The sequence below is a fragment of the Mya arenaria genome, chromosome 5, assembly GCF_026914265.1.
Source record: "Mya arenaria isolate MELC-2E11 chromosome 5, ASM2691426v1".
Lineage (NCBI taxonomy): Eukaryota > Metazoa > Mollusca > Bivalvia > Myida > Myidae > Mya > Mya arenaria.
In genome coordinates, this window is record NC_069126.1 from 16161279 (window position 1) to 16181087 (window position 19809).

At 35.9% G+C, this 19809-nt stretch overlaps 1 protein-coding gene across 3 annotated transcripts in view; it reads right to left on the minus strand.

The window, feature by feature from the left end:
• The window catches only part of LOC128233395 (uncharacterized), a 66285-nt gene that overhangs the window by 41873 nt on the left and 4603 nt on the right, over nt 1-19809 (minus strand). For all 3 annotated transcript variants that reach the window (XM_052947055.1, XM_052947054.1, XM_052947053.1), the window contains 13 exons: nt 18968-19060; nt 18321-18458; nt 17445-17558; nt 16063-16185; nt 15403-15516; nt 13433-13555; nt 12773-12886; nt 10803-10925; nt 10349-10465; nt 7364-7483; nt 6927-7048; nt 6406-6626; nt 5938-6004 (listed from right to left, as the gene is read on the minus strand). In XM_052947055.1, the coding sequence (XP_052803015.1) occupies nt 5938-6004; nt 6406-6626; nt 6927-7048; nt 7364-7483; nt 10349-10465; nt 10803-10925; nt 12773-12886; nt 13433-13555; nt 15403-15516; nt 16063-16185; nt 17445-17558; nt 18321-18458; nt 18968-19060 (1589 nt within the window). The remainder of the gene's footprint in view (nt 1-5937; nt 6005-6405; nt 6627-6926; nt 7049-7363; nt 7484-10348; nt 10466-10802; nt 10926-12772; nt 12887-13432; nt 13556-15402; nt 15517-16062; nt 16186-17444; nt 17559-18320; nt 18459-18967; nt 19061-19809) is intronic.

The window sequence follows — 19809 nt, forward strand, 5'->3', positions numbered from 1 at the left end:
GTGTACTGCCTGTGTTATGTATCTTGTCTGGTGTAGTGTCTGTGCTATGTATCTTGTATGGTGTAGTGTCTGTGTTATGTATATTGTCTGGTGTACTGTCTGTGTTATGTATATTGTCTGGTGTACTGTCTGTGCTATGTATCTTGTCTGGTGTAGTGTCTGTGTTATGTATCTTGTCTGGTGTACTGCTTGTGTTATGTATCTTGTCTGGTGTACTGTCTGTATTATGTATCTTGTCTGGTGTACTGTCTGTGTTATGTATCTTGTCTGGTGTACTGTCTGTGTTATGAATCTTGTCTGGTGTACTGTTTATGTTAAGTATCTTGTCTGGAATACTGTCTGTGTTATGTATCTTGCCTGGTGTACTGTCTGTGTTATGTATCTTGTCTAATATTCTGTTTGTGTAATGTATCTTATCTGAAATACTGTCTGTGTTATGTATCTTGCCTGGTGTACTGTCTGTCTTATGTATCTAGTCTGGTGTATTGTCTGTGTTAAGTATTTTGTCTGGTGTACTGTCTGTGTTAAGTATCTTGTCTGGTGTACTGCCTGTGTTATGTATATTGTCTGGAATACTGTCTGTGTTATGAATATTGTCTGGAATACTGTCTGTGTTATGTATTTTGTCTGGAATACTGTCTGTGTTATGTATCTTGTCTGGAATACTGCCTTTGTTATGTATCTTGCCTGTAATACTGCCTATGTTATGTATCTTGTCATGTGTAATGTCTGCGTTATGTATAATGTCTGATGTACTGCCTGTATTATGTATCATGTCTGGTGTACTGTTTGTGTTGTGTATCTTGTCTGGTGTAATTTCTGTGTCATGTATATTGTCTTATGCAATGTCTGTGTTATGTATCTTGTCCGGTGTACTGCCTGTGTTATGTATCTTGTCTGTTGTACTGTCTGTGTTATGTATTTTGTCTGGTGTACTGCCTGTGTTATGTATCTTGTCTGGTGTACTGCCTGTGTTATGTATCTTGTCTGGTGTACCTGTCTGTTTTTAGCATCTTTTCTGGTGTACTGCCTGTGTTAAGTATCTTGTCTGGTGTACTGCCTGTGTTATGTATGTCGTCTGATGTATTGTCTGTGTTATGTATCTTGTCTGGTGTACTGTCTGTGTTATGTATCTTGTCTGGTGTAATGTCTGTGTTATGTTTATTGTCTGGTGTACTGTCTGTGTGATTTATCTTGTCTGGTGTTCTGTCTGTGTTATGTTTCTTGTCTGGTGTAATTTCTTTGTTATATATATTGTCTGGTGTACTGTCTGTGTGATTTATCTTGTCTGGTGTACTGTCTTTGGTATGCATATTGTCTGGAATACTGTCTGTGTTATGTATATTGTCCGGTGTACTGCCTGTGTTAAGTATCTTGTCTGGTGTATTGCCTGTGTTATGTATATTGTCTGGTGTACTGCCTGTGTTATGTATCTTGTCTGGTTTACTATCTGTCTTATGTATCTTGTCTGGTGTAGTGTCTGTGTTATGTATCTTGTCTGGTGTAGTGTCTGTGTTATGTATCTTGTCTGGTTTACTGTTTGTGTTATGTATCTTGTCTGGTGTACTGTCTGTGTTATGTATCTTGTCTGGTGTAGTGTCTGTGTTATGTATCTTGTCTTGTGTAATGTCTGTGTTAAGTATCTTGTCTGGTGTATTGCCTGTGTTATATATCTTGTCTGGAATACTGTCTGTGTTAAGTATATTGTCTGGTGTACTGCCTGTGTTATGTATCTTGTCTGGAATACTGTCTGTGTTAAGTATCTTGTCTGGTGTACTGCCTGTGTTTATGTATATTGTCTGATGTACTGCTTGTGTTATGTATAATGTCTGATGTACTGCCTGTGTTAGGTACCTTGTCTGGTGTACTGTCTGTGTTATGTATCTTGTCTGATGTACTGTCTGTGTTATGTATCTTGTCTGATGTACTGCTTGTGTTATGTATCTTGTCTGGTGTACTGTCTGTGTTATGTACCTTGTCTGGTGTACTGTCTGTGTTATGTATCTTGTCTGATGTACTGCCTGTGTTATGTATCTTGTCTGATGTACTGTCTGTGTTATGTATCTTGTCTGATGTACTGTCTGTGTTATGTATCTTGTCTGATGTACGGTCTGTGTTATGTATCTTGTCTGGTGTACACTCTGTGTTATGTATCTTGTCTGATGTACTGCCTGTGTTATGTATCTTGTCTGGTGTACTGTCTGTCATATGTATCTTGTCTGGTGTACTGTCTGTGTTATGTATCTTGTCTGATGTACTGTCTGTGTTATGTATCTTGTCTGGTGTACTGTCTGTGTTATTTATATTGTCTGGTGAACTGTCTGTGTTATGTATCTTATCTGATGTACTGTCTGTGTTATGTATCTTGTCTGGTGTACTGTCTGTGTTATGTATCTTGTATGATGTACTGCCTGTGTTCTGTATCTTGTCTGGTGTACTGTCTGTCTTATGTATCTTGTCTGGTGTACTGTCTGTGTTATGTATCTTGTCTGATGTACTGCCTGTGTTATGTATCTTGTCTGGTGTACTGTCTGTGTTATGTATCTTGTCTGGTGTACTGTCTGTGTTATGTATCTTGTCTGGTGTACTGCCTGTGTTATATATCTTGTCTGATGTACTGCCTGTGTTATGTATCTTGTCTGGTGTACTGTGTGTGTTATGTATCTTGTCTGGTGTACTGTCTGTCTTATGTATCTTTTCTGATCTAGTGTCTGTGTTATGAATCTTGTCTGGTGTACTGTCTGTCTTATGTATCTTGTCTGGTGTAGTGTCTGTGTTATGAATCTTGTCTGGTGTACTGTCTGTCTTATGTATCTTGTCGGGTGTACTGTCTGTGTTATGAATCTTGTCAGGTGTACTGTCTATGTTATGTATCTTGTCTGGTGTACTGTCTGTGTTATGTATATTGTCTGGTGTACTGTCTGTCTTATGTATCTTGTCTGGTGTACTGTCTGTCTTATGTATCTTGTCTGGTGTACTGTTTGTGTTATGTATCTTGTCTGGTGCAATGTCTGTGTTATGTATCTTGTCTGGTGTACTGTCTGTGTTATGTATCTTGTCTGGTGTAATGCCTGTGTAATGTATCTTGTCTGGTGTACTGTCTGTGTTATGTATCTTGTCTGGAATACTGTCTGTTATGTATCTTGTCTGGTGTACTGTCTGTGTTATATATCTTGTCTGCTGTAGTGTCTGTGTTATTTATATTGTCTGGTGAACTGTCTGTGTTATGTATCTTATCTGGTGTACTGTCTGTGTTATGTACATTGTCTGGTGTACTGTCTTTGTTTTGTTTCTTGTCTGGAATACTGTCTGTGTTAAGTATCTTGTCTGGTGTACTGCCTGTGTTTATGTATATTGTCTGATGTACTGCTTGTGTTATGTATAATGTCTGATGTACTGCCTGTGTTATGTACCTTGTCTGGTGTACTGTCTGTGTTATGTATCTTGTCCGATGTACTGTCTGTGTTATGTATCTTGTCTGTTGTACTGTCTGTGTTATATATCTTGTCTGATGTACTGTCTGTGTTATGTATCTTGTCTGATGTACTGTCTGTGTTATGTATCTTGTCTGTTGTACTGTCTGTGTTATATATCTTGTCTGATGTACTGTCTGTGTTATGTATCTTGTCTGGTGTACTGTCTGTGTTATGTATCTTGTCTGATGTACTGCCTGTGTTATGTATAATGTCTGATGTACTGTCTGTCTTATGTATCTTGTCTGATGTACTGTCTGTGTTATGTATCTTGTCTGATGTACTGTCTGTGTTATGTATCTTGTCTGTTGTACTGTCTGTGTTATATATCTTGTCTGATGTACTGTCTGTGTTATGTATCTTGTCTGATGTACGGTCTGTGTTATGTATCTTGTCTGGTGTACACTCTGTGTTATGTATCTTGTCTGATGTACTGCCTGTATTATGTATCTTGTCTGGTGTACTGTCTGTGTTATGTATCTTGTCTGGTGTACTGTCTGTGTTATGTATCTTGTCTGATGTACTGCCTGTGTTATGTATCTTGTCTGGTGTACTGTCTGTGTTAAGTATCTTGTCCGATGTACTGTCTGTGTCAAGTATCTTGTCTTGTGTACTGTCTGTGTTATGTATCTTGTCTGGTGTACAGTCTGTGTTATGTATCTTGTCTGATGTACTGTCTGTGTTATGTATCTTGTCTGATGTACCGCCTGTGTTATGTATCTTGTCTGATGTACCGCCTGTGTTAAGTATCTTGTCTGGTGTACTGTCTGTGTCAAGTATCTTGTCTTGTGTACTGTCTGTGTTATGTATCTTGTCTGGTGTACAGTCTGTGTTATGTATCTTGTCTGATGTACTGTCTGTGTTATGTATCTTGTCTGATGTACTGTCTGTGTTATGTATCTTGTCTGTTGTACAGTCTGTGTTATGTATCTTGTCTGATGTACTGTCTGTGTTATGTATCTTGTCTGGTGTACAGTCTGTGTTATGTATCTTGTCTGATTTATTGCCTGTGTTATGTATCTTGTCTGGTGTACTGTCTGTGTTATGTATCTTGTCTGATGTACTGTCTGTGTTATGTATCTTGTCTGGTGTACAGTCTGTGTTATGTATCTTGTCTGGTGTACTGCCTGTGTTATGTATCTTGTCTGGTGTACAGTCTGTGTTATATATCTTGTCTGATGTACTGCCTGTGTTATGTATCTTGTCTGGTGTACTGTCTGTGTTATGTATCTTGTCTGGTGTACTGTCTGTCTTATGTATCTTTTCTGATGTAGTGTCTTTGTTATGAATCTTGTCTGGTGTACTGTCTGTCTTATGTATCTTGTCTGGTGTAGTGTCTGTGTTATGAATCTTGTCTGGTGTACTGTCTGTCTTATGTATCTTGTCGGGTGTACTGTCTGTGTTATGAATCTTGTCAGGTGTACTGTCTGTCTTATGTATCTTGTCTGGTGTACTGTCTGTCTTACGTATCTTGTCTGGTGTACTGTCTGTGTTATGTATCTTGTCTGGTGCAATGTCTGTGTTATGTATCTTGTCTGGTGTACTGTCTGTGTTATGTATCTTGTCTGGTGTAATGCCTGTGTAATGTATCTTGTCTGGTGTACTGTCTGTGTTATGTATCTTGTCTGGAATACTGTCTGTTATGTATCTTGTCTGGTGTACTGTCTGTGTTATATATCTTGTCTGCTGTAGTGTCTGTGTTATTTATCTTGTCTGGTGAACTGTCTGTGTTATGTATCTTATCTGGTGTACTGTCTGTGTTATGTACATTGTCTGGTGTACTGTCTTTGTTTTGTTTCTTGTCTGGTGTACTGTCTGTGTTAAGTATCTTGTCTGGTGTATTGCCTGTGTTATAAATACTGTCTGGAATTCTTTCTGTGTTATGAATACTGTCTGGTATACTGTATTTTATATGTTATACTGTCTTTGTAATGTATCTGATATACTTACTGTTTAATGTATCTGATATACGTACTGTGTAATGTATCTAATATTCTGAATGTGTTATGTATCTGATGTATTGACGGAATATTTTTTATATACTGACTGTTTAATGTATTTGATATACTTACTGTATAATGTATCTTATAAACTGACTGTGTAATGTATCTTTCTGATATACTGACTGTTTAATGTATCTGATATACTGACTGTGTAATGTATCTTTCTGATATACTGACTGTGTAATTAATCTGATATATTGACTGTTTAATGTATCTGATATACTGACTGTGTATGCATCTGATATACTGACTGTGTATCAATAGGATATACTGACTGTGTAATGTATCTGATATTGTGTCGGTGTAATGTTTCTGGCATACTGACTTCGTTATTTATCTGATGTACTGTCAAAGAAAATACATTTACAACAGCACCTATATACAATTGTGTGAATTATGTTTTATTTACTATTATTAAAACAAAAACCATAACATTTACTAGAGCATTGTTTGAAACTTACTTCGTATTTCTCGTTCTGTGAACTTGGGTACGGCACCGCCTGTTTCCATGTGACCACAATGGCTTGACTTGAAAAAACAACAACAGTATAAATAGGATTTCAAAACGGAACAAACTGTCGTATCCTATAAGATCTACATCCAAGGCCTTTTAGGAACGCTATATAAATCACACAAGCAGAACAATGCTTAACTTTTTCTCTGTATTGCAATTTTAGTCTCTGGGAGAGACCTATTTTTAATCATAATTATATATTAACTGATACATATCTTTAAACACATTTGTACAAAATACGGTCACATTTATTACTTACGTATGTGTTACATAATAATTGATTTGGACTAAATGCAAGCACGTTGCACTTTGTTTCATATTTAACATGTTTGCTTAATATCAGTTCAATGCATACCATTTTGAGACGTTTGATGAAATAGTGAGTAGTGTATTCGGTATGAAATTATGCACTCACCTAGGGTTAAGAGAAGATAAATTAAACGCAGTATTAATTTCATCCAAGTCTGCAACGTTTGCCTTTGGTTGAATGTCTATATATCCACTGGATCCCAACTGAATGTCGGACCAAAACGGTGCAATAATTGGGAAATCATACGTCTTCCATTCCTCAGAAGTTTGGGGTGGATAGGTTTTTTGTAGAGGTCGACCAAGCGTTATAAATCCATTTACGTTTACCTAAAGTTTTAAGTTTAGATAATAAATACCCTGTGCCTTGCGAACAGGCAGTATTATCGTTTAAATGTGATACTACGAACATTGGAAACGAAAGTAGAACGACCGTTTCTGAAATAACCTAAGAAATATTATTTTCTAATGACGACCGTCACATGCTTTGCGGAAATACCTTTCCATATCCAAGTGACATTTAGATATCAAATAGGTGAGGAATACAGCATATACGTTATTTAAGATAGATTTCGTATTAGACATAGTTGTGTTGTTCCGCTAGAATATTACGTACACATGTATACTTACATAAAAAGTATCATACAGTTTTCCATAAAACGGAATGCCGTTCTCGAGACGAAACGGTCCAAAAACTTGATCGTCCCCTGAAGTTTGCCTTTGTCCTTGTGAAATGCTGAGTAGTACTTCACCTGAGAGATATAATGTATAGATATTTATATATTAACACCGTTTGTATGACGTTTAGATCACTATTACAAAAAATATTGACGCGGCCCTAACCGCAATTATGGGCTAAGTGATGCGCCTGAAGCTGAAAACATTTATACTGATACATTACTGGAAAACTTGATATTAATTTGTTAGTTTTCTAATTTTATTTTTCAGCAATCCCAAATTGTAATAAACGACTTAATATATCGAAAGCACTTTTTCCGAATAACAATGCTACACTGAGGTCGAATTACAGCGAGATACTTAACTACCTTTTTCCCTAACCTACTTACGTATGCAGTTGTGGCCGTCTCCTCGGAACCCAGACCGGCACGAACAGTTGTACCCACCGTCATAGTTCTGGCAGTCCGCGTGGTTATCACAGGGCGATGGTTCATCGCATTCATTAATATCTAGGGAAAGAATTGTTGTTGTTGTCTTATATGTGTATAACATGTGTGAGTTTGACATTTTAAGGAGGGAAACACCTTGTCTTTTCATTGATAGGTACATGAAATATGTATGAATATTATTTAGATACGATTTATTCAAGTTGTGTGCTAAGCCTTCTGTTTATTATTGTATGCTTAAACAATAACAAGAGGTAAGACAATACCATTAATGCGCTTTGCTTATCAATGGTTGGATGTTATTTTTAAATATCATTTTAAATACCAAAATGATCTTTCTGTTCTTTGATTAAACATATATGCGTTAGTATTTTGTATAACGTGTCTATGTATTAACATATATAGGTAAGTCTATTGTATCATGTGTCCACGTATTAACATATATACGTTAGTCTATTGTATCATGTGTCCATATATAGGTAAGTCTATTGTATCATGTGTCCACGTATTAACATATATAGGTAAGTATATTGTATCATGTGTCCACGTATTTACATATATAGGTAAGTCTATTGTATCATGTGTCCACGTATTAACATATATGCGCTAGTCTATTGTATCATGTGTCCACGTATTAACATATATGCGCTAGTCTATTGTATCATGTGTCCACGTATTAACATATATGCGCTAGTCTATTGTATCATGTGTCCACGTATTAACATATATGCGCTAGTCTATTGTATCATGTGTCAACGTATTAACATATATAGGTAAGTATATTGTATCATGTGTCCATATATAGGTAAGTCTATTGTATCATGTGTCCATATATAGGTAAGTCTATTGTATCATGTGTCCATATATAGGTAAGTATATTGTATCATGTGTCCATATATAGGTAAGTCTATTGTATCATGTGTCCACGTATTAACATATATAGGTAAGTATATTGTATCATGTGTCCACGTATTTACATATATAGGTAAGTCTATTGTATCATGTGTCCACGTATTAACATATATGCGCTAGTCTATTGTATCATGTGTCAACGTATTAACATATATGCGCTAGTCTATTGTATCATGTGTCCACGTATTAACATATATGCGCTAGTCTATTGTATCATGTGTCCACGTATTAACATATATACGTTAGTCTATTGTATCATGTGTCCACGTATAAACATATATGCGCTAGTCTATTGTATCATGTGTCCACGTATAAACATATATACGTTAGTCTATTGTATCATGTGTCCACGTATTAACATATATACGTTAGTCTATTGTATCATGTGTCCACGTATTAACATATATGCGCTTCTCTATTGTATCATGTGTCCACGTATTAACATATATGCGCTTCTCTATTGTATCATGTGTCCACGTATTAACATATATTAACATAATTATATGCGTTAGTCTATTGTATCATGTGTCCACGTATTAACATGTATAGGTAAGTCTATTGTATCATGTGTCCACGTATTAACATATATGCGTTAGTCTATTGTATCATGTGTCTATGTATGAACATATATACGTTAGTCTATTGTATCATGTGTCTATGTATTAACATATATATGTTAGTCTATTGTATCATGTGTCCACGTATTAACATATATACGTTAGTCTATTGTATCACGTGTCTATGTATTAACATAAATACGAGTACGTAATCTATTGTATCATGTGTCTATGTATTAACTTATCATTACTTACCATAAATAGAAACAATTGATATCTCGATTATAATCTTTACCAAATGAAAGTACATGGTAGTTTGAATACCAGAAATGTATAAAAGAAGGGACAGTTGGTGAAGAGTACTCACCAACGCATAAGCCTTATTAAATTTCTACAAATCAATACTTAGTAGTTATACGTAGATACTAACTACGAACGGAACATTATTCCTTTATCGTACCCCCATTTCACCAAGGATTGTTTTTTTTCCAATCAGTCTGATCTGTTACAGATTATCCCCGATGATTTTTTTTTTTTGATCGGCCAGATTGTCGTCCTGAATTGCCTCCAATCGTCCCCATTTTTAAGCCGATTGAGTCCCGACCAATGAACCACGGCGAGGGACGATTCACGGTCGTCCGAGGATGTGGTGATGGTCGGGTGCTTACACTCCGACGACACTTCCACGACCCTCGGAATAGAGCAGCAGAGGCTAAACGAAAGCTCGGGGGAGACAAGTGGACCTTCAGAGGAGCCTCGGACGACCAAGGTGACCACGGGCCGACGGTTTTTGATCGGCCACTGTTTTTCAACTTGTTTAAAAACAGTAGCCGATCACTTTTTAGGTATCCGACCCTCGGGGGACTAATGCGATCGCACCAGATCTTACCCCGAATGTATAGGTAAGTGCACGCAGGTTCCCGACTTATTTTGCAAAAATAGGGCCGGTCGACTAAAAAAGGGATCCGGTACTCTTGGGACAAAAACAATCCTTGGTGAAATGGCCCTATAAACGCGATGAAAACCGAAGACGCACGATACTAGCTGATCGAACCGACACCTCTACATACCGTTTACAAAGTGTGTATACCATGTGATAAATTACGTATTAAATGCAACGTCCGAAGGCATCTTTTAGCTTTGGATGAAAACAAAGATAATTTTACTCTTTTTTTCACCATTTCAAATAAAACATAGCGCAGTCGAAGCCACTTACGAAGCCGCGCTTTCGGTCTTTTACCAGATTTTGATTAAGAGTTTAGTTAATATAAAATACCTTGACAAACCTTCTCACAAAACGGCCGCCTGACGGAGCACTGCTAAAACACATTTTTTGGAAACAGGTTTGTCTAATTGCTTGTCAGCGGCGACATGGACTGCCCTTTGTTTCCTTTAACATGAAGATAAAACCACTTTGTTTTACAAGTCTTTATTCGGAGAAAAATGTTTCTGATCATACCGTTTTTGCAATATTCTCCTGTCATTCCACTATTACCACAGTAGCATTTGAACGAGCCTTGTACGTTGAAGCATTTTCCTGGCGTACAGAGGGTGGAATTCTCACACTCATTTATATCTGAAAGAAAGAACACAAGCTGGCATGAGATTTAATAAAAAATCCAAATATAAAATGATAAATGGACTGTTATTGATTGTGTAAAAGCACTGTTTACATATATAGCATAAATTAGTTACTTAAATTGTTCGTACTATTCATAATTATAATTGTCTACACGCAAAAGGATTCAGATGATAACTTACTAAATGCTTCAAATGCATGTAGATTAATTTATATTGTTCAACCATCAAACAAAGACGTACTTTTTAACAATATGTTATAGTTTGTAAGAAAGTATAATGAAACAAGTCATTCAAATACAGATTAAATTTTTATCACAAGCAAAAATCCATACCCGTGCATGTTTTCCCATCTCCATTAAATCCAGTCTTACACGTGCAGTTAAAGCTTCCGTCGGTATCGTTACAGATCGCGTCCCGGCTGCAATCATGTGTATTTATCGAACATTCGTCTATATCTGGAATTACAATTCGAGTATCATAAAGCGTTCGAAAAGGGTTAATACCACCAGTTAGCTTCTGCAATAAAGATGTCCTTAATATACTCAATATTCAATGCTTTAATCCGTCATTGATAACAAGAACTAAACAAACCTCTTACTAAAAATAGCAGTACATTAACCTGTGCAGAACAACTTTGTCAAGTATAAATCTAGCTATAAATGCATATTTATTACCTTGAACTGGCTTAAATTGGCTCTATTTAACCAACTTGTTTGGCTTAAAAAATGTTTTGTCTAGGTATGGAAATATGTTTAAAGATTATAAGTATCTCCCATGGCCGAGAGTGTAAGATAGGTTCATTCTGTCCCGAGCGTAGGGTGTTTTGCGGAAACGAGGTTTACCGAGTTTCCGCAAAACACCCTGCGCGTGGGTCGGGATGAACCTATCTTACACGAGCGGCTATGGTAGATGCTTTTTCTCCCACCTCAGTTAATCAAAATTAAGTAAAAATGTATTTTTTTGCCGGAACTCTTTTGTGCTTAGTGAAAATAATTGCGTACGGATATGCAATAATTCGTGGTTGTCATGGATATTCGCGCAGTGATTCAGAGTATGTAAATGGTCTTATCGGTCTTCAAATAGTTCTAAGAAGAGTGAAGCATTATTTCTTGAAAGGTGCGTGAAAACTGTTTTCTGGTGACATTTGAAGCGAGAAATAATTAACTCGCGTTCTAAATATTGCCACCAGACAAGGTATCCATGATGCGCTACAGACGACAGTCTTCAACAAGGGAGGTAATTACAATGTGGTGACCATTAAAAGAAGTTTCATACGGGCATTTTATCTTCGCCCGTGGGCAAGATAAGAATTTCTAGCATGGTTAAATTAATGGATCTACTTATCTGAGGTGGGAGAAAAGTTAATATCAACAATTCATAGAAATTCTATCTTTATTCAATGCCTGAGCAATCCATATTATCAATAAGAGACAGTAGCGAAATTCAGTCCTATATTTAATATCAAAATACAGCGTCGAAGAAAACGATTGCAATTAAACTTTCTTACAAATGAACAAACTCGTGCAGTTTGAAAAACATGTGCTGGGCACCCTAAATAGTACGCACTTTGCTAATATATTTTAATTTTTAGATTTGAACAAAAATTATCGGAAATCGCGAAACCATGTATAGTATAGAACCTGAACAGTGCAGATATATTGAGCTATGTATAAATGAGTCGGAACATAAAAACTTATTTGCAAACAAATTTTGACTTTGACACGTACCAGAAGACTTTCACAAAGGAAGTGTTTCGCAAATTCTGTATTAACATTAAACCCTACATTTAATCCTTGATTAAACTCAAACGTAACAATCAAATTGTTGAAATAAAACAAACTTGAAAGGTCCAATCCAATACAATAATCACTGTTATTCTTCGACAGGTTTCAGTGATCATATTTACAATATTGATCCACTAGAACTGACCAAACAACACACTCAGATTCCTCTCTAAAGTTTTAAGTTAAATTTTGTCAACTGATAAAAACTTAAGGAAAAGAAACAACGAGGAAACTACTTGGAAAAGCCTACTAACCAAACGTTAAGCTTTTTTTCGAAGACCCTCTTCGAGGCACAATGCTTAGGCCTAACAGACACTGAACGAAAGAAACAGAACTTACTAAAAGGTAGGTTACAGTCAAACAAAGGTATCCGACGGAGCTCGACAAATTAATTTCGTACAGTTTCATAAACAAGCTCAGTAGCGTAACATATACCGAAGTTTATAGGCACAAGATTAAAGACAAAACACAAAGCCTCAGACCAATATTGAATATTCTTAAGACATGGTTCAACTCACTTTCGTCACAGGTGAGTCCACTGTACCCCGGGTCACATATGCACGTGAAGTTATTTACAAGGTCATTGCATGTGGCTCCGTTATGGCAAGGATCACTAGCGCATTCATCAATATCTGTAAGTAAACACATAATGGTAACGTTGTCAAATATACAAGGAAACATTAGTAACAAGCCCAGAAGTCGAATGATTCGGAAAACGCTATTTACAGTCACAAGGTAAGGGTCCAATTGATAACGACTTAGAGACACAGTGTCAACTCCTAAAATATACAATACAGTCAAACAAAACAAAGGTATCCGAATGAGCTCAAATAAGTAGTTTCTTACAATCTCATAAACAAGTCAAGACGCTCAACATATAGCAAATATCCTGTTTATAGACACAGCGTTAAAGACAAAACACTTAGCCTAAGGCCAATATTGAATATGCGTAAGGCACGATTCTACCGCCTTGGAGCGGTCAGTAAAACAAGAGTCAACTGGATGCTTTAACTAGTTGATGTGACCATAACCTCAAACTCGTCCCAACATAATTCAACAAATAATTTACAGTACCAGTTAACGGCCACACACGAAGAAAGGAAGAACAGAAAACAATTTAAATACAAAGAAACAAGCAGTCTATCGATATATAGTTATAGATAAGCAAATATCCATACCCGTGCATGTTTTCCCATTTCCTTCAAATCCAGTCCTACACGTGCAGTTAAAGCTTCCGTCGGTATCGGTACAGATCGCGTCCCGGCTGCAATCATGTGTATTTATCGAACATTCGTCTATATCTGGAATTACAATTCGAGTATCATAAAGCGTTCGAAAAGGGTTAATACCACCAGTTAGTTTCTGTAATAAAGATGTCCTTAATATACTCAATATTCAATGCTTTAATCCGTCATTGATAACAAGAACTAAACAAACTTCTTACTAAAAATAGCAGTACATTAACCTGTGCAGAACAACTTTGTCAAGTATAAATCTAGCTATAAATGCATATATATTACCTTGAACTGGCTTAAATTGGCTCTATTTAACCAACTTGTTTGGCTTAAAAAATGTTTTGTCTAGGTATGGAAATATGTTTAAAGATTATAAGTATCTTCCATGGCCGAGAGTGTAAGATAGGTTCATTCTGTCCCGAGCGTAGGGTGTTTTGCGGAAACGAGGTTTACCGAGTTTCCGCAAAACACCCTGCGCGTGGGTCGGGATGAACCTATCTTACACGAGCGGCTATGGTAGATGCTTTTTCTCCCACCTCAGTTAATCAAAATTAAGTAAAAATGTATTTTTTTGCCGGAACTCTTTTGTGCTTAGTGAAAATAATTGCGTACGGATATGCAATAATTCGTGGTTGTCATGGATATTCGCGCAGTGATTCAGAGTATGTAAATGGTCTTATCGGTCTTCAAATAGTTCTAAGAAGAGTGAAGCATTATTTCTTGAAAGGTGCGTGAAAACTGTTTTCTGGTGACATTTGAAGCGAGAAATAATTAATTCGCGTTCTAAATATTGCCACCAGACAAGGTATCCATGATGCGCTACAGACGACAGTCTTCAACAAGGGAGGTAATTACAATGTGGTGACCATTAAAAGAAGTTTCATACGGGCATTTTATCTTCGCCCGTGGGCAAGATAAGAATTTCTAGCATGGTTAAATTAATGGATCTACTTATCTGAGGTGGGAGAAAAGTTAATATCAACAATTCATAGAAATTCTATCTTTATTCAATGCCTGAGCAATCCATATTATCAATAAGAGACAGTAGCGAAATTCAGTCCTATATTTAATATCAAAATACAGCGTCGAAGAAAACGATTGCAATTAAACTTTCTTACAAATGAACAAACTCGTGCAGTTTGAAAAACATGTGCTGGGCACCCTAAATAGTACGCACTTTGCTAATATATTTTAATTTTTAGATTTGAACAAAAATTATCGGAAATCGCGAAACCATGTATAGTATAGAACCCAAACAGTGCAGATATATTGAGCTATGTATAAATGAGTCGGAACATAAAAACTTATTTGCAAACAAATTTTGACTTTGACACGTACCAGAAGACTTTCACAAAGGAAGTGTTTCGCAAATTCTGTATTAACATTAAACCCTACATTTAATCCTTGATTAAACTCAAACGTAACAATCAAATTGTTGCAATAAAACAAACTTGAAAGGTCCAATCCAATACAATAATCACTGTTATTCTTCGACAGGTATCAGTGATCATATTTACAATATTGATCGACTAGAACTGACCAAACAACACACTCAGATTCCTCTCTAAAGTTTTAAGTTAAATTTTGTCAACTGATAAAAACTTAAGGAAAAGAAACAACGTGGAAACTACTTGGAAAAGCCTACTAACCAAACGTTAAGCTTTTTTTCGAAGACCCTCTTCGAGGCACAATGCTTAGGCCTAACAGACACTGAACGAAAGAAACAGAACTTACTAAAAGGTAGGTTACAGTCAAACAAAGGTATCCGATGGAGCTCGACAAATTAATTTCGTACAGTTTCATAAACAAGCTCAGTAGCGTAACATATACCGAAGTTTATAGGCACAAGATTAAAGACAAAACACAAAGCCTCAGACCAATATTGAATATTCTTAAGACATGGTTCAACTCACTTTCGTCACAGGTGAGTCCACTGTACCCCGGGTCACATATGCACGTGAAGTTATTTACAAGGTCATTGCATGTGGCTCCGTTATGGCAAGGATCACTAGCGCATTCATCAATATCTGTAAGTAAACACATAATGGTAACGTTGTCAAATATACAAGGAAACATTAGTAACAAGCCCAGAAGTCGAATGATTCGGAAAACGCTATTTACAGTCACAAGGTAAGGGTCCAATTGATAACGACTTAGAGACACAGTGTCAACTCCTAAAATATACAATACAGTCAAACAAAACAAAGGTATCCGAATGAGCTCAAATAAGTAGTTTCTTACAATCTCATAAACAAGTCAAGACGCTCAACATATAGCAAATATCCTGTTTATAGACACAGCGTTAAAGACAAAACACTTAGCCTAAGGCCAATATTGAATATGCGTAAGGCACGATTCTACTGCCTTGGAGCGGTCAGTAAAACAAGAGTCAACTGGATGCTTTAACTAGTTGATGTGACCATAACCTCAAACTCGTCCCAACATAATTCAACAAATAATTTACAGTACCAGTTAACGGCCACACACGAAGAAAGGAAGAACAGAAAACAATTTAAATACAAAGAAACAAGCAGTCTATCGATATATAGTTATAGATAAGCAAATATCCATACCCGTGCATGTTTTCCCATTTCCTTCAAATCCAGTCCTACACGTGCAGTTAAAGCTTCCGTCGGTATCGGTACAGATCGCGTCCCGGCTGCAATCATGTGTATTTATCGAACATTCGTCTATATCTGGAATTACAATTCGAGTATCATAAAGCGTTCGAAAAGGGTTAATACCACCAGTTAGTTTCTGTAATAAAGATGTCCTTAATATACTCAATATTCAATGCTTTAATCCGTCATTGATAACAAGAACTAAACAAACTTCTTACTAAAAATAGCAGTACATTAACCTGTGCAGAACAACTTTGTCAAGTATAAATCTAACTATAAATGCATATACTACCTTGAACTGGCTTAAATTGGCTCTATTTAACCAACTTGTTTGGCTTAAAAAATGTTTTGTCTAGGTATGGAAATATGTTTAAAGATAAGGTAATATCAACAATTCATAGAAATTCTATCTTTATTCAATGCCTGAACAATCCATATTATCAATAAGAGACAGTAGCGAAATTCACTCCTATATTTTATATCAAAATACAGCGTCGAAGAAACGATTGAAATGAAACTTTCTTACAAATGAACAAACTCGTGCAGTTTGAAAAACATGTGCTGGGCACCCTAAATAGTACGCACTTTGCTAATATATTTTAATTTTTAGAATAGGTATTTGAACAAAAATTATCGGAAACCGCGAAACCATGTATAGTATAGAACCCAAACAGTGCAGATATATTGAGCTATGTATAAATGAGTCGGAACATAAAAACGTATTGCAAACAAATTTTGACTTTGACACGTACCAGAAGACTTTCACAAAGGAAGTGTTTCGCAAATTCTGTATTAACATTAAAACCTACATTTAATCCTTGATTAAACTTAAACGTAACAATCAAATTGTTGCAATAAAACAAACTTGAAAGGTCCAATCCAATACAATAATCACTGTTATTCTTCGACAGGTTTCAGTGATCATATTTACAATATTGATCGACTAGAACTGACCAAACAACACACTCAGATTCCTCTCTAAGGTTTTAAGTTAAATTTTGTCAACTGATAAAAACTTTAGGAAAAGAAACAACGTGGAAACTACTTGGAAAAGCCTACTAACCAAACGTTAAGCTTTTTTCGAAGACCCTCTTCGAGGCACAATGCTTAGGCCTAACAGACACTGAACGAAAGAAACAGAACTTAAGAACTTACTAAAAGGTAGGTTACAGTCAAACAAAGGTATCCGATGGAGCTCGACAAATTAATTTCGTACAGTTTCATAAACAAGCTCAGTAGCGTAACATATACCGAAGTTTATAGGCACAAGATTAAAGACAAAACACAAAGCCTCAGACCAATATTGAATATTCTTAAGACATGGTTCAACTCACTTTCGTCACAGGTGAGTCCACTGTACCCCGGGTCACATATGCACGTGAAGTTATTCACAAGGTCATTGCATGTGGCTCCGTTGTGGCAAGGATCACTAGCGCATTCATCAATATCTGTAAGTATACAAACAATTGTAACGGTATTAAGAAGCCTTTCGAGCATCCTCATAGGAGCACGTGGTTATATTTGCGTATATCATAACAAGTATTGTGAATTAAGGGATATCATCTTTTGACAAGGGTTTATATGCAGATAACCGGCGTGATAATCAATGAATTGGATTAACAACAAGTCTCATTGAATTGTGAAAACACGCATTTTGGGAAGTTTGTCCTTATTTTGAAGAGTGATATCACAAATATCCGCATAAATGACAAACGCCGACCACAGAATGAAAATAAGACAACAAAATAAGTATGGACACCACAGAACTGAACGTGTATCTGTCCATATACCTGTCCAAATATATATCCACTCCAAATAAAACTATGACAGATTGAATTATTTGGTTCCCCGAATGTACATGATCTTGGAGATTTACCAACGATCAAAGATATAAAGAAAGTCTTCGCATACGGGAACGTTTGGACTACATTTTGAGTATTACGTCATCTATGTGTATGCGTGTATAGTTGTTAATAATAAACTCTAGTCGGTTTCGAGGGCACATGGAAGATGTATGATCTACGCAAACATTTAAACTTGTACAAGTACATACATGTTGTGAATCGAAAAACAATCTTTTAAAACCTAATTAAATGTTGAAATTCCATTGATTGTGATTATTGGTGTCAGGTCCTGTAAAGACAAGTAATACCAATAAAAGATCAAAAGGAATGAAAAATCATACTTAGATGATACTAAATGACATTCACCTGTAGTTGTTGGTGACTTCGTTGTCGTTGTTGTTGAGATGGCTTCCGCTGTAGTAGTCGGTTCTTCAGTAACTGTTGTCATCTCGCTTGTACCAGTCGTGCTTTTTGTGGTAGTAACTTTTGGGGTCGTGCTGTTGTCTTTCCATGTACGTAGAAAAGCATACGACTTTAGATGTATTAACTTATTCCAGATCAACTTTTAACTTAACATTATAATTAGAAAACACAACGTTGGAAAAATAGACGTGTCAAAATAGAAATCAGATATATATTTATTTATAGAGTATAACATAGCATAATACATTATTGTTAATTAATATGACTTTTTCTAGAATTTTTAAGACATGCTAGTAAGAATAAGTGCTATTCGCTGTTGAATTCTTAGTCTTGATTTAGCCAAAGAAAACAAATCATGATACTATTTTGTAGGTCAACATTTTAGTTACTGATACTGAATGAAATGTTTCATATGTAACTATATATGCGGTTGCGGCTTGGGTATGAATGACAACCATGTAATTCCTATGAGATCTTATTTTAGCGAAGCAGTTCCGCTTGTTGTTGAAAAAAGTGAACCACACTTTTACACTAACTGCTATTTTTAGAGTATTATTTGCCTGACATGTTTGACTGTTTTCATAGCATACCGAGTGTTGTTACTGCGTCTGTTGATTGCGGTGCGCTAGTTGTTGCGTTTGTTGTATTTGCAGGCTTGGTCGTATCAGTTTGGGTTACAGTTTCTGAAACAGTTTTTACAATAAATAAGCAATAATACAATGAAACCTGCAGAGACAAGCCAAGCAATCAATATTTAAAAATAAGGTTTCAATGAAAAACAATGTCAAACTTCTTATGGTTGTTCGTTGCAATTTACAACCAAGTCTTAGGGTTTCAGTGAAGATTATAAGATTTATGGCTATAGTATTACACTATAACACATACTAAATAATACACTTTGGCTAATCACCCTAGATTTTTGCCATATTTATGGCTTTTTGGCGGATATGAGTACTGATACCTCAGGCGAAGTAGTATATTTACACAATTTATGAGCATATCTGTACTGCTTGACACACTGCTTTTCTTAAGTGAAACATCGTATATTCTTGTTATCAAACAATATGCAAAAGTCACTTTACCATAATTATTTGTGTCGTCGAATTTGTGATATGATAAAACTGATATCTTTAGATTATCATTAAGGGTTGACACAGTTTTTGATTTTGTTAGATTTAAACATTACTACAGCAGTGAGTCTAAATATGAAAATGGCTTTCATATATGATTCACATATAGCTTATAGTTTTCACGAATAATTAATGTAAAAGAAAAGCTGATTGTTTGTTTTATTTGGTAGAAATATTACATTAAAAAATAATTGCAAATCATGTCAAGAATTCTGAGTTCCAAACTGGGCCCTCTTTTTATCAAAGGCAAAATAAATATAAAAAGGTTGTGTCATGTGGTTATGGTGCCCGGTTTTACTGCT